Here is a 14,023-nt window from a genome sequence, read left to right as displayed (position 1 = left end):
TGTTCAGATATTGAATAAGTCTTGAGTTGAGTGCTAGGCTTGACATCATATATCTTTCTGTACTGACTGAAAATAAATATTCATTTTGTATTAACCTTACAAGGTAATTGCCTTGAATAGAAGTGGAAATATCTGTGTGATGCGCCGGACACATTGCGAACATCTGTATGACGGATCAATATGTGGACTGTATCGCTGGATACCTGCCATTAATTGTAGGGTTGAGGTTATCCAACTGTGTTTTCATCCTCAAAACATGGGACATTAGCAGCATCGCCTTTAATGGAAATGCTTTTATTAATGGAGGCCCTGCATTCTACAGAACCTTTTACCGCTCTTAACACACCTGATTCAGCTCATAAAGCTATGATATAAGCAGAGCTTCTCGAACTTTTTGGAGCAAAACACTGATCCTCCTCATTACAGATTACTTTTTAGATTCTTTTAAATTCAACTCTTCAAATATTAGGCACATTATGTAAATGTATATAACAGTACTTTGCTATTTTTTGCAGCCAGAGGGGGTTTTCTACATTTCTGAACTTGCCTACCTTAGAACACATTATATTAAAATTATCATTAGATTCCTGTTGACAATATTTATGGGTGTAATAACTGAGCTTGTTGTGATTTACCCCACTGTACCAAAATGTAAAAAGACTCCCGGGGGTCAGGTCAAGTCAAAGCTCTTTAAGTGCACAGAAGGTACAATGAAATTCTTACCTGCATGATGTTCTGCAAAACTACACAAAACAGTGCAGACATATTCACAGTAGAAAACCATGTGCAATGTTATAGTGTCCAACAGTGCAATACAGTACATTAACAACAGACATTTGCATTTTAAATGTTTTAAGTGTTCCTAATGAGGTTATTGAGCCACGTGATGGCTTGTGGGTAGAAACTCTCCTTGAAAACCTGATAGCTCTGATGGGAGAAGAATCAGATATCGTGGGTGACCGGGGGCTTTTAGTAGCTGGGCTGTCTTACTGAGACAGCGTGTATGGTAAATATCCTGCAGTGTGTATGTGTGTGTCATCCTCTGAGTGGTCCTCACCATCCTCTGCGGTGCTTTTACGGTCTTGCTCACTGCATCCTCCAGCACCCATAGAAATCACTGAGTTTCTGAACCCCAAATTGAGAACTATGGATTTGAGGTCTGATAAGATGTTTGAGATTTTAGATTAAAGCTGGAAAATGCATCACCAGCTAAAATTAAGTAGCTGGTTAATTTCAACCAACCATTCAGATTGCAGTGTGTTCATTGTGCTTGTCTTTTCAGCAGGCTAGAATTTAATACTTATTCCTGCTAACCCTCTTGCCAGAGCTCCACTGAAAACTGTATTTTAACCTCTAAAGAGTTATTTAACAAAGTGAATGTTTTAAATTGGACCTCCACAAGACTGAACATGGTTATAACAACTATTGTAGGCTACTCTCTTCAACCAAACACGACTCTGAAGTGCACTCTCATCCGATTCAACGTCCAATTTATATGTGTAATGACGCATCTTTGACGTCCGGAGTTGCCCTTGTACATACGTCTACTACCTCACTACATAGTACGCCAAATCAGTAGGCATCTGTGGTGGAGTACTAGTTTGGCATAGGCTACTATCTAGTGCGCTAGTAGCTATGCGGTTTTTGGACGCAGCCACTGTCCCGCCCACTTTACTACAGACGCACGCGCGGATTCGAATGGCACAGCGGAGTCTCGCGGGCGCTGCAGGTGGAGAGCTCAGAGCGCCTCCGTCACGAAAGCGCGGGAAAAGTGCGTGGAAACACCGACTCAGAGCCGCAGCCGGGGTTTTTCCCCCCTTCTTTCTTTCTTTCTTCTTCCCTGCAGGATCCTTTCAGAATGACATCTCTGAGTAGCGTCTGCTTCCTCTTGCCTGTTGCTTTCCACCTCTGTAAGTCTTACTTTCCTATGAGAAGAGTTCTGACAGTAGAAGAGGTACTCTACTTGATTTACTGCTTGATATATTTATTTCTGTGGTGTTTTTAAGGATAGAATTTTAATGGAAAATTATGACAAACTTATCATTATGTCAAAACAATTTACCGCGTAGTTATGTGTATATACAACTACATTAAAGACAAAATATTTCCGCTCCTTTGTCAAGATGTAAAATCTTTTAAGGAAAGTGTATCTCATCTTGTTGGTTTGTCTGTGTAACCCCGAATTCACTCCGGACTCCGTTTCGCGACTGTCCGTTTAATACACGCACGCACGCGCTGCGCACGCGCTACCGGCACCACAGCGCTCCTTATTAACTATTACTATGATTTTTTTTTAAATCAAGCAAACTAGTACATTTGTCAGTATAACATAGTCAGTATAACTGCGTCAGTATAACATAGAGAGTTGGCGCAGCTGTAATTACAGCACATCAAGAAAAATGTGGCATGAGACAATGAACAAAACAGCGCATGCGGTTTTTTTTGGTTATTCATTAAAATCCCTACCGTACACACTTCTCTGTATTGAGCACTCATCTTTGTAGATGGTGGCTTGAAATAAAGTTGACAGCGTATAGAAAGCGTGATTGTGTCACCGCAAAGCATCCCTGTGGAGTTTACGCTTCATTCACGCGCGAGCTCGAGCTTTACGCGCCTCTAACGCAGATGATGTGGCCTGAAGCGCTTGTTAAAATGGAAAAAAAACCCAACAACAACCACCAAACAAAAACAAACCCCTCTTGTCCGGTGTGAATATGCCTTAATTCGGTTCAGGTGTTCTCCAGAGGTCACTAAAAGCCCCGGATGTTGCCGAAGCGCTTCACTCTGTTTAACGCGTCGCCAAGGTTTGTGTTGATGTAACTCTGTTCCTCAGAGGATTATGTGGAAAGGGAAAACAGAGAAATAAATAATGAACGTAGCACATCTGTTCTGCTGTCCTCTGGGACATCCAGCTGTGCTCCATAACGCCGAGTCTTCATTCAGAAGTCTGTGTGAAACCATAATGGAGCTGTTCCACCAGCGGCTGTGGGCTTTTACATACAAGTATGTGGAAAGAATGATGAGGAGCTGATGAGTAAGCAGAAAATTCTTGAGAAATTCTGAAATTTCTGGAACTGAAACAATTCCTCTAAAACATTATTTGTTTAGTCTAAAAGAAAACAAATAAAATAATTTTAAATATGTATAACATATTGCTTTTTTCATCTTTTATAAATAGCACCTGCTCATCCGAATGAGTTTTGCAAGGTCAGCCTGAGAGAGATGTAACTTGAGGCCACTGATTAGTGAGCTGAAACAGGAGTTTAAAATGTTTTTAGCAACTACCCTGCTACTCCTTGCTCTGATAGCAGTTCCAGTTTTGGAAAACAATTGTAAGTTTTGTGCTTTTCTTTTGACTTCTCATTTTATGATCCATTCTGTGGATAGCAATTTACGCACCAGCTGTGCAACCAGTCTCCCAATCTGTTAGCTGTCTCATTTTAGTTGCATTGATTTTTAAATGTAGTTCTTTGTAACACAACATAAATATAGCTGCTTTATTCATTTGTTGCATTGTGATTTACCTTCAGCCAAGTGAGAACATAAGCTGTGAGGTGTCTACATCCTATAAATGTAGGATTTGATCTGTAGAAATATTTAAAATATGGTTTAGAAAAGCATTTAGGTATTTTAAAGCTTCAAACAGGGACTGAATTTTATGAAGAATGAAATATTTTGGAAGCATTTTAAAATGATGGTAATCATGAGCAAATTGAATATATTGAAAATAAGTATTGCCAACTGACCCCATGTGCAAACTGCAAATAAAAATATCTTCAGCTAACTGCATTGCCATTGACAGGAATAGTTCTGCTCACTCGCTTCTTTGTAACTAAGCAACCATAAGTGAACCTGCACCTAGCTAGCATTTTTGAGCATTTTTACACACACTTATTAGCTCTGTATATTGTGTGTGGTCATGGTAAGTAAAAAAATATTAATAAAAAAATAACAAATAAATAATAATAGATAATTGCAATATTCAGTAGTTATTGTAGATAACTGCTGAGTTGTTAGTCTGTGCATAAGTGCTGTAAAATGTAGGCTTCTGATGAATTAGCTTGTAGATGATGTGATGTCATCATTGAAAGCAGTTAAATCCATGGAGAGTAAAGTTCATATTTACCCAGTTTACAATGTTTATGTTGTAAATATGATGTAAATATCAAGAAGATGCCTTTCTGCAGTGTGTCATGAGGCTGAGATGGATGCAGTAGCAGTTAAGCGTTGTTCTAATGAAAGTCAGGCAGACAAATCCAAAAACGTTAGGCAAGCTCAAGGTCAAAAACAAGCTTAGGTCAGGTGATGAGCAAACAGTAAGCAGGGCTAAAACCAGGAAGCTAGCAAAAGTAAAAAAAAAACAGAACAGTGATCACAGAACTAGAAGGCTTGGTAAAGTAAGATGCACTAAACAAACTGAGCGTTTACTTCAAAGTGATTGCGTTTGTGTGAAAGTCCAACATATAGTGCCAGTGGTGATCAGTGACAGGTGTGCATTGTTTAGAAGTCAGGTGACTATGAACATGATAAAATCTTGGGATGTGTAGTCTGTGTTCTGGGAAACTGAGCTCGCTGACTGCATTGACCTTAACCGGTATGAACTGCTTGTTTGGGGGACATGCATGGGGAATCTGTTGCTGCGGAGTGCGAGTGATGGCCCAGTCCAGTTCCTGGTCGATGACACCCATGAAGCAGGAGGGGAGAAGAATGGACTCCTTGCTGCCCTCTCGTGGGCCAGCGGTGTGCATCTGCTTTAGTGTTCTTGGAGCCAGGTCAGTAAGAAAGGGTGAACTGGAACTGTGTAAAAAATAGGGACTACCAGGCTTGACCGGAGGGGGGTACTCAAGGTTTATGTGGTCTGTGAATATGGTGAATGGGTGACGGAATGGAGGTCCCCTCCAGCCAGTGGCTCCACTCCTCAAGGGCTAGTTTCAAGGCCAACAGCTCCCTGTTCCTGATGTCATAATTTTGTTTGGCCAGGGATAACTTCTTAGAGAAGAAAGCCACAGGATTTAGTTTAGGCTTCTCAGGTTGTAAGGTCCAGTTTTGTGAAAACCTGGATGGAATGGAGTTGTTTTAGGGCTGAGGGACAAGAGGCAGAGGGTACCAGTACTTGACAGTTTAAACCAGAATAGTCGATACATGGCCTGAGGCTGCCCCCTTTCTTCTCCACAAAGAAGAAACCAGCAGAGGCGGGAGACATGGAGTGGTGGAGGTACCCCTGTTGGAGTGCCTCCTGGATATACTCCTCCATGGCTTGCTGTTCAGCTATGGACAAAGGGTAAATCCTGTTGTGAGGAGGAGTGGCTCCAGACAGCAGCTTGATTGCGCAGTCATAGAAGCAGTGTGGGGGTAGACCGCCGTGGAAGCATTGGTGCTCATGGCGTCATTTCTCCCTCTCTCCCTTGCTGAGCTTGGTGCGCTCCACTTGCATGGGTTCAGAGGGGGTGCTTGCTCCCTGAGAGCCCCCATCCTCCCGGCGGGCACGACGACTGTGGAGTAGGTGGTCTATGTGGATGGCAAGGTCAATGAGGGAGTCGAGCAAGAGTTGTTCATTTCGGCAGGCCATCTCTGTAAGAACTGATGGGTTCAGACCTCAGTGAAATGCAGCTTTCAGGGCTGTCATTCCATCTGCTGCCGGCCGCAATTGTGTGAAACTCGTGAGCGAACTCCAGTACCCGAAGGGAACCTTGGGCTATGGTCAGGAGCAGCTCTCCCGCCTCCTTATCCTCAGGTGAGTGATCAAGTCTGCATCGAAACAGTTCCATGAACCGCTTCCACGGTTGGCTCACCCCCTTGCTTCCACACCGCTGTAGCCCACTTCAGCACTTTACTGTTGAGAAGGTTCATGAAGTGCGTAATCTTCTGCTGCTCGGACATCTCGTCATAGCTGGCAAAATACAGAGAACATTGCAGTAAGAACCCCTTCCATAGAAACGTTACCTGTGAACTTGTCCGTTGCTGGCATTGGCGTGCTGGTTGCCAGGGCTGGAGTGTGGAGGGACATGGTGGAAGTGAGAGCTAGAGAGAGGAGATTAACTTTGGTGTCGAGGTCAGGCAAACATTGCCGCTGCTTTCCCATCAGTTGTCCATGGGCCGTGAGAGCCTGCTGCCAATCAGGCTCTCCTGCTGCATCCATGTTGTCGGCAAAGTTATCTGTCATGAGATAGGAGGCTGAGACGGATGCAGGCAGGCAGACAAATCCAAAAACTTAGGTAAAATCAAGGTCAAAAACCAGCTTAGGTCAGGTGATCAGCATACAGAGTAAACAGAGCTAAGGCAAAACATTTGTAAGTAACAGTATTATAATTTTTTTTTAACATTTGAAACCATGTTTATAAAAGCTTTAAAGCAAGATGACCGATCCCCAATCTGCAACACTCCTACACTCCACACATGGGCTTCATGACCTTACTCTGTTCTGTTCACGTGTGGACAATGAAGTGAAAAGCATTTAATACAGATATAAGCTAAAAAGTAAATGGGAAAATATACTATAGCTTCAAACAGAAATGATGGTGGCATGGCATCCAGGCCATCACCACTTGCAGGACAACATCACCGACCTGTGACAGTGATGACTCCCATCCAGATGCACTGAACCACTTCTACGCTTAGTTTGACGTGATGGCGAGGAAGACCATCCCTCCTCCCAACGACCAGGTGCCGTGTCTAACCACGGCTGATGTGAGGAAAACGCTACATAGAGTCAACCCAAGGAAGGCTGCTGGAGTGCTTGTGCAGACCAGCTTGCAGATGTTCTCACTGACATCTTCAACATCTCACTGAGCAGCACCATCGTTCCAACGTGCTTCAAGGCCACCACCATCATCCCTGTGCCAAAGAAGTCTTCAGTGTCCTGCCTCAATGACTACTGCCCCATTGCACTCACACCCATCATCATGAAATGCTTCGAGAGGCTCACCCTCAGGCTCATCAAGACCCTGCTGCCCCCCTCACTGGACCCCCTGTAATTCATGTATTGTCCCAACTGCTCAACAGACGACACCATCGCCACCACCCTCCATCTGGCCCTCACCCTCCTGGACAAAAACGACACATATGTTCAAATGCTGTTCATAGACTTCAGTTTAACACAATCATTCTTCAGCACCTGATTGAAAAGCTGAACCTGCTGGGCCTGAGCACCTCCCTCTGCAACTGGATCCTGGACTTCGTGACTGGGAGACCTCAGTCAGTCCGGATTGGGAGCAGCATCTCCAACACCACCACATTGAGCACTGGGGCCCCCCAGGACTGTGTGCTCAGTCCACTGCTGTTCACTCTGCTGACTCACGGTGTGTAGCAATGCACAGCTCGAATCACATCATCAAGTTCGCTGATAACACAATCGTGGTGGGTCTCATCAGCAAGAATGATGAGTCAGCATACAGAGAGGAGGTGCAGTGGCTAATGGACTGGTGCAGAGCCAACAATTTGTCTCTGAATGTGGACAAAACAAAAGAGATGGTTGTTGACTTCAGGAGAGCACGGAGTGACCACTCTCTGCTAAACATCAACGGCACCTCTGTGGAGATCGTCAAGAGCACCAAATACCTGGCAGTGAACCTCACCTGGTCCCTCAGCACCAGCTCCATAACCAAGAAAGCCCATCAGCGTCTCTACTTTCTGGGAAGAGCCCATCTCCCAACCCCCATCCTCACATCATTCTACAGAGAGCCTATCAAGAGCATCCTGAGGAGATGCATCACTGCCTGGTTTGGAAATTGCACCGTCTCGGATCACAAGACCCTGCAGCAGATAGTGAGGACAGCTGAGAAGATCATCGGGGTCTCTCTTCCCTCCATCATAGACATTTACAAAACACGCTGCATCCGCAAAGCCACCAGCATTGTGGATGACCCCATGCACCCTCACACAAACTCGTAACCCTCCTGCAGTCTGGCAAAAGGTACTGAAGCATTCGGGCCCTCACAGCCAGACTATGTATGTTTCTTCCCCCAAGCAATCGGAGTCCTCAATATTCAGAGACTGGACTGACAACACACAAGTGCACGCGCACACACACACACACACACACACACACACTCAGCATACTCAACTGAACACCATCCCACTTCCTTTAGAATTTTTTCACATTTCTCTATTGACTACTGCTACATTTTTGCTATTTAATTTCTTGTCACTGCTATACTCTTTACCTGGCTGCTACCCCAATAACTGCTATGTCCATATATGATATAAGCTTATCTGCTGAATTCTATGTCATAGAATGTTATGTTTACATTCACAGCATTTTTATTATATTGTTATTCCTTTGCACTACCTATTATATCTGACACTTCCACACTAGAACTGTGTACAGGTCGGTGCTGCACTCTGTTACTGTGCCTATTGTCCTGTTTTAGTAGTTACTGTACCGTTTTGTGCTGTTAGCACACGTTTGCACATGCACTTTATGTAGTAATGTGTAGTCTCATGTAGTTCTGTGTTGTAGCACCATGGCTCTATAGGAATGTTGTTTTGTTTCACTGTGTACTGTACTAGCTGCATATGGTTGAAATGACAATAAAAACACTTGACTACTTGTGAAAACGTTTGTTTGCATTCTTTGCAAAAGATTTAACTCAGGAAATCAGGAGAATTAGAATAAGGGTTAGAAAGCAGAGGTGTCAATTATGCCTTGATGCCACATAAAACAAAAGTCTATCTAAAATCACTCCATTTATTCCCATGGGATATTTACTTCATTTATTAGATCTCCATATAAGTAAGTAAAGTGTTTATGCTCAACAGGGAAAAAGAAAAAAACAAACAGCCCAATGATACTATTAGGTTTGGACATTTTTCTTCAGTATTTTGCTACAGATTTTGAACTGAAAAGACTTAATTTCATTCTTGAGATCATGTTCTCTTTCTTGCTTTAGAGCTCTGAGCATTATATCAGATTTTTTGTTGTAGTATCATTTTATCATTTTATTTATGAACAGAACAGACAGATAACCCTGATTGCAGAAGGGACACATGTAAATTGTATAGAATTATCCTCCCTGCTTAACTACATACAGTATGCGTGGATTAATATCATGGTTTTGTGTCACATGACTGAGCTTCAAATTTGTAATAGATTCAAATCCTGTAGGTCACGCATCCTTGCCAGTTTATTGCTTTCTCTGCTACACCTGAGCCAACTCGAAGGATTTGATAATTATCCCATGAATTAATCAGGTAGGAAGAGAATAAACTATGCTATGGCCCTCCAGAAATGAAATGTAACTAACTCAAAGTTATCAACATGGCTAACAATTAATTTGTTATGACAGTGTCATTACCATACCAAATACAGATCCTCAGGTTGACAGAAACAGCTTCAGGGATATTTCCAGATACATGTATGAAGCAAACTGCTCAAGAATCCATATGCTGTAATCAGAGATGTGAGAGCTGATAGACAAATGTAACATGTACATCTGCATCATCAGTAAGTTGTTCCCTGTAACTGCACACCAGATTTGTCAAAGTAATTTCCCTCTCACAGCTTTTAGTGGCTTGCTGTGTGGCGAGATCCTTAAACACATGATGCAGTCTTCACTTTCCACAGGATGAATGTCCATCACCATTTTGTCAGAGAGTCTCAGGAACCTGTGTCCTCCAAGTGCTAATGAATTTTGAGGTAGTTCAGTGGCTCTACTGTTTGTGTGGTTTTATGAGAGAGAGAGCTTCACACAGCTTCCACAGTAATTAAGCTTAGCTGAATAGCACTTTTTTAGTGTGCAGAGAACAATAGCATTTTGTAAGTGGACGTCCAAGGTCACTTTAGCATTTCTCAGATGGCCAGTGTTGTATAGGCTGCAGATTTGAAGGAAGTTTTCTAGCATGCAGGATCTATTTAAGGTTAAATGTGGCTGCCATCATGTACTTACAGAACTCTTGCAAATAAAAGCCAGGCTAAAAATGTCTGGGCAGCTGATGATGCGTAAGGCTGAACTAAAAGGAAATATTTTCTAGCCCATTAATATAAAACATGCCTTTCAGTTTTAAACCATGAAAGGAAATTTTACATTAGCTGTCACGAAGCTGTTATGAATTGATAATGATTTTATATACCAAAAATCACTCATCTTAGTGAATATATGTCAGTACATACAGTATTTTAGTCATTTATGATGTATTTATGAGCTCTGTGCAGAGGTTTGAACAAAATGCATATGAATGAAAATAAACCACTGAAATAGATTTGTGAATAGACAAAAAGAAAGATGGGGAGAAACAGATAGACATTAGTGTACATTAAAGTATTGTTCAGTGCAGAGTACTTTTTAATACATTCATTACATCAGTAAAGTATACTCTGACAATATCTGCTATATACAAAACGTATTGCTCATATGTCTTCATTATTATTATTATTATTATTATTATTATTATTATAAAGATAAAGATTGTATGTGATATAAAACAGACTGGAAAGCACATTTTTGTTGTCATTTCTCATTTAGGTGTATTGCAGAGGAGGACATAAAAAAATGAATCTGGCACTCTCTTCATATTGACCACTCTTGACTGACTGCTCACTCGACAGTTTATACCTTCACGCAGCTGAGGAGAGACAGCTTCATTGTAACTTTCAGACCCTTGGAAGCACGCAGCATTACCTTACTAAACAATGATGTATTATTTTAAGTCAAAGTCACTCATTGTTTATCTCAATGTCTAGAAGAAATATAGTCTAGACTCTCCAGGAATATTTTCACACTTGATAAATCTCAGGGCAAGTAAACGTACTGAAAAAACAGGCCAGAGAAACTGGTGGGCCTTTATTTTAAGAACATGAGAGGACAGAACCTAGAAAACTAGTTTGGAAGAAAGAGGGGGGAAAACACAGCAGTGTGATGCTCAATGCAATGAAGAATGCAGTGCAGTATAGATGACGATTAAAGTACTGCAAGACTGTTACACTGGTGTACTTGATGTAGAAGAAAATGAAGCAGCACTCTGCAGACAGTGACAGTTTACATTTACATTTATTCTCTTCTCTTGGAAGATTCTTTTATGCAAATTGACATACAGTGAGGCCGCATACAATACAAGGAGCAAGTTCTTGAACTGACTGCATTTACTGAGCCATGAGGAAGAAGAGTCTGGTTTAAGACTTTGTCCCAACTCAAATTGATGGTATCACCAGGCTCTGTTCACACACAGACCATCTGAAGTAAATCAGTCTCTACACCTGGAAACATGTGCTAGCTCTAATAAGTTAAAGCTGGGCACTTCGTTGCTCGAGTCAATAAAAACTCATTAGAGCAGGAGCTGGCTCCACTGCGAGTGTCCAGTCCAATGAGCTTCGCATTTATTCTCCATCACAGGACTGGATATAGAGCAGCATCGATCCTCTCCTAAAGCTCATTTATTTGGAGGACGGAGAATTGCCGTAATGTGGCTTTAACCAGCACTTTTGTCAGGGGACGCTTTGTTTTAAGCTGTGATTATTCCTATGTGTGCATATATTTCTGTGTCAGTTGGAGAGAGGAAGAATATGTAGGAATGTAATGTTTAAATTTTGAAATTTCACTTTTTGGAATTTGAGACTCTTCATGTCTAAACCCAGTTGAGAATGATAGGTTTCTCAGCTTTCAATCACCATCTGCATTTGTTATATCTACCTCTGGTCCTCCAGCACTGCCTTTTTGCAGCCTGTGCAACAGCGCACCTTCAGTATCAGTCCAACAAAGCTGATCACTCATAGGGTAGGCTGCAGAGAGAGCTTTTTTAATTAATTTTTTTCTTGAGTGCTCCTCACTGCTACAATTAGCAGACTGAAATGACTACTAAAAAGAAATCAAAACAAAAAGCACACAAAATTTTTCCATTGTCATCAGTCTGTTCACAGTCAAGGTCACTGACAGCTCTCCTGGTGTTGCCTTTCTCACTGTTTTCACTGCAAAATGAACAGTGTATAAATGCACTTTATTCACCACACACAGGTGTAACCAGTCACTCATTATCTGCTCATTCTCTGAAACTCCTCCTTCCATTCACAGCCAGCGCTTAAACACAATGTCACTGCTACAGTGTTCCATATCCTTGTTCAGCAGCAATATTGCAGGGCTTTCTTAGAAAACAAACATACACATGTAAAAAGAAAACCATGCATGTTTTCATGTCAGTGCGGGAGTGACAGAAATACACTCTTACGAAAAAAGGTCAAATCTAGGATTGTCTGTCTGGGGGGGGCCTTAACAACAAAGTATTTCCTTATCAGAAAGGCTTCCAAGAAAAACTGTTTTAAGAAGCTAAGAACCCCAACTATCCAGATACGCCCAATTTAACAACTGTTGAAAACCCCTATTCTCTCTTCACTCCACTGGTAATCCCAGACCCCCACAATGATGATACCTGCTCTTGGGTAGTGCTTCATGCTTTGCCTTAACACAGATGTTTCCACCTACCACCATACGTCTTGTTTTGTGCCTTTGCATTCAGCCCAAAGACTTGAACAGGCTGGTCGAGAACTTGGCTGTCTCAAGATCCATGCCAAATTTTGAATGCCACTGTCAGACCTGGCCTCACGCAATATATTCATATATAATAGATCAGGAAATTCTGATATGTTTACTTGACTGCAAGTGACAAAATGAAATGCATTTGTGATTACTCTGAAAATACAACTTTACAACTTTGGCCAACTTGTATGTTCTCAGCCAAACTTATTGGTCTCATTTTTTTTTTTACATTTAATTATTGACTCATTGACTCATAGCAATCAGAAATAGAATGTAAAGAGAGTTCTTAGCTTCTGCTTAGGCTCATAGATGTCTTGTCAGTGGTACTGCAGATCAAAATAATAAATGTCTACCATGCAGAGCTCATAACCTTTTCACCATATTTTCCTTCTATTTCATCTTTGTTTTGACTCCCCATTCAAACATCACAGCAGATCAAAAAGAGAAAATTCATACTGAATTCTATAGTGGTCATTTTAATGAAACACATTATATTAATTTGAGCAGTTTTGGACCCACATAGGAGGGCCAAGTCTGCTTGTCATGCCAAATTGTTTTTTTTTTCTTTTTCAGCCATCTGTCATTAGAATGAGACAATTCATACCAATATATGAATCTTTACTGACGGTTCCAATAATTCTGGAGCTGACTACCTTTGACTGTGTATAATAGTTTTAGATTTAATTCCCCAACAAATGCAGGTTTTTATTTAGTCTAATGTGAAGGATCAAGGTGACTACTCAAAACACGAGTTATTGGATTTCTTACATAAAAAACATGCCATATCTGCAATTCATTTTTACTTTTTTTTTTTTTTTTTTTAGAATATTGATAATTTTTATTATCCCCACTATTCTCCAGCCTACTCAGTACAAGGGCATTTTATTATGTGCTTTAGTAGGCTAATTGGTTTTCTGCTATTGTCTGTTTTATATGCCAATCCCAAGTGGTTGCAGAGAAGAACACAATTATTTTGTTATCCATATCCTGATTCAACAGCAGTATTGTGTCTCTCATGGAGAACAAAATGTGGAGCACAACTAGGAGAATGCTGAGAAAGCAGGCATTCAGTGGCAGAGCTATTTGAATGATGTTTGGAAAAAGCCTATTGATGTGAAGGTTGTGGATCATTTCTGCTCCTATGTCTGAAAAGCTCCTCATAACGCTGCATTGTTCCTCTGACTATTTTTAAACCAGGGCTACTGGATAGTTGTGGACCTGCCGTGCCCTCTCTGTGCCACACATACTCTTTCTCTCTCTCGGTCTCAGCCCAACATCAGGTTGTTCCTTTGCTGTGAATTGTGTGCAAATCTAAATTTGGATCTGTTGTTTTGTATACTCAAACAGACTATACGCATCATATTTAACAATATTTCCCAGACTTTTATCTGTATCACTTCTTTCTCGCCAAAACACTGCATTGCCTTGCCTCAAGTGAGTAACAGATAAAAGTCGTAAAGCATTTCACACAAAAATAGTTAATTGGTTCTTTTCTGGGGAGACATTAAGAATGTAAGTGGTGCAGTGCACCATTTCATAAAGCAACTTTTGGATACCTG

General features: G+C 41.4%; 1 protein-coding gene across 1 annotated transcript in view; it reads left to right on the top strand.

Moving 5' to 3' along the window:
- The first annotated feature begins 1,567 nt into the window (after positions 1-1,567).
- Positions 1,568-14,023, top strand: part of nrn1la (neuritin 1-like a) — a 30,931-nt gene continuing 18,475 nt past the window's right edge. The window contains exon 1 of the mRNA XM_034305053.2: positions 1,568-1,910. Coding sequence (XP_034160944.1) covers positions 1,859-1,910 — 52 coding nt within the window. The 5' untranslated portion in view covers positions 1,568-1,858. The remainder of the gene's footprint in view (positions 1,911-14,023) is intronic.

Source organism: Pangasianodon hypophthalmus, chromosome 6 (genome assembly GCF_027358585.1).
Source record: "Pangasianodon hypophthalmus isolate fPanHyp1 chromosome 6, fPanHyp1.pri, whole genome shotgun sequence".
In the NCBI taxonomy this organism is placed as follows: Eukaryota; Metazoa; Chordata; class Actinopteri; order Siluriformes; family Pangasiidae; genus Pangasianodon; species Pangasianodon hypophthalmus.
The sequence above is the reverse complement of the archived record's forward strand: the minus strand, read 5'-3'. Positions and strand labels throughout refer to the sequence as shown.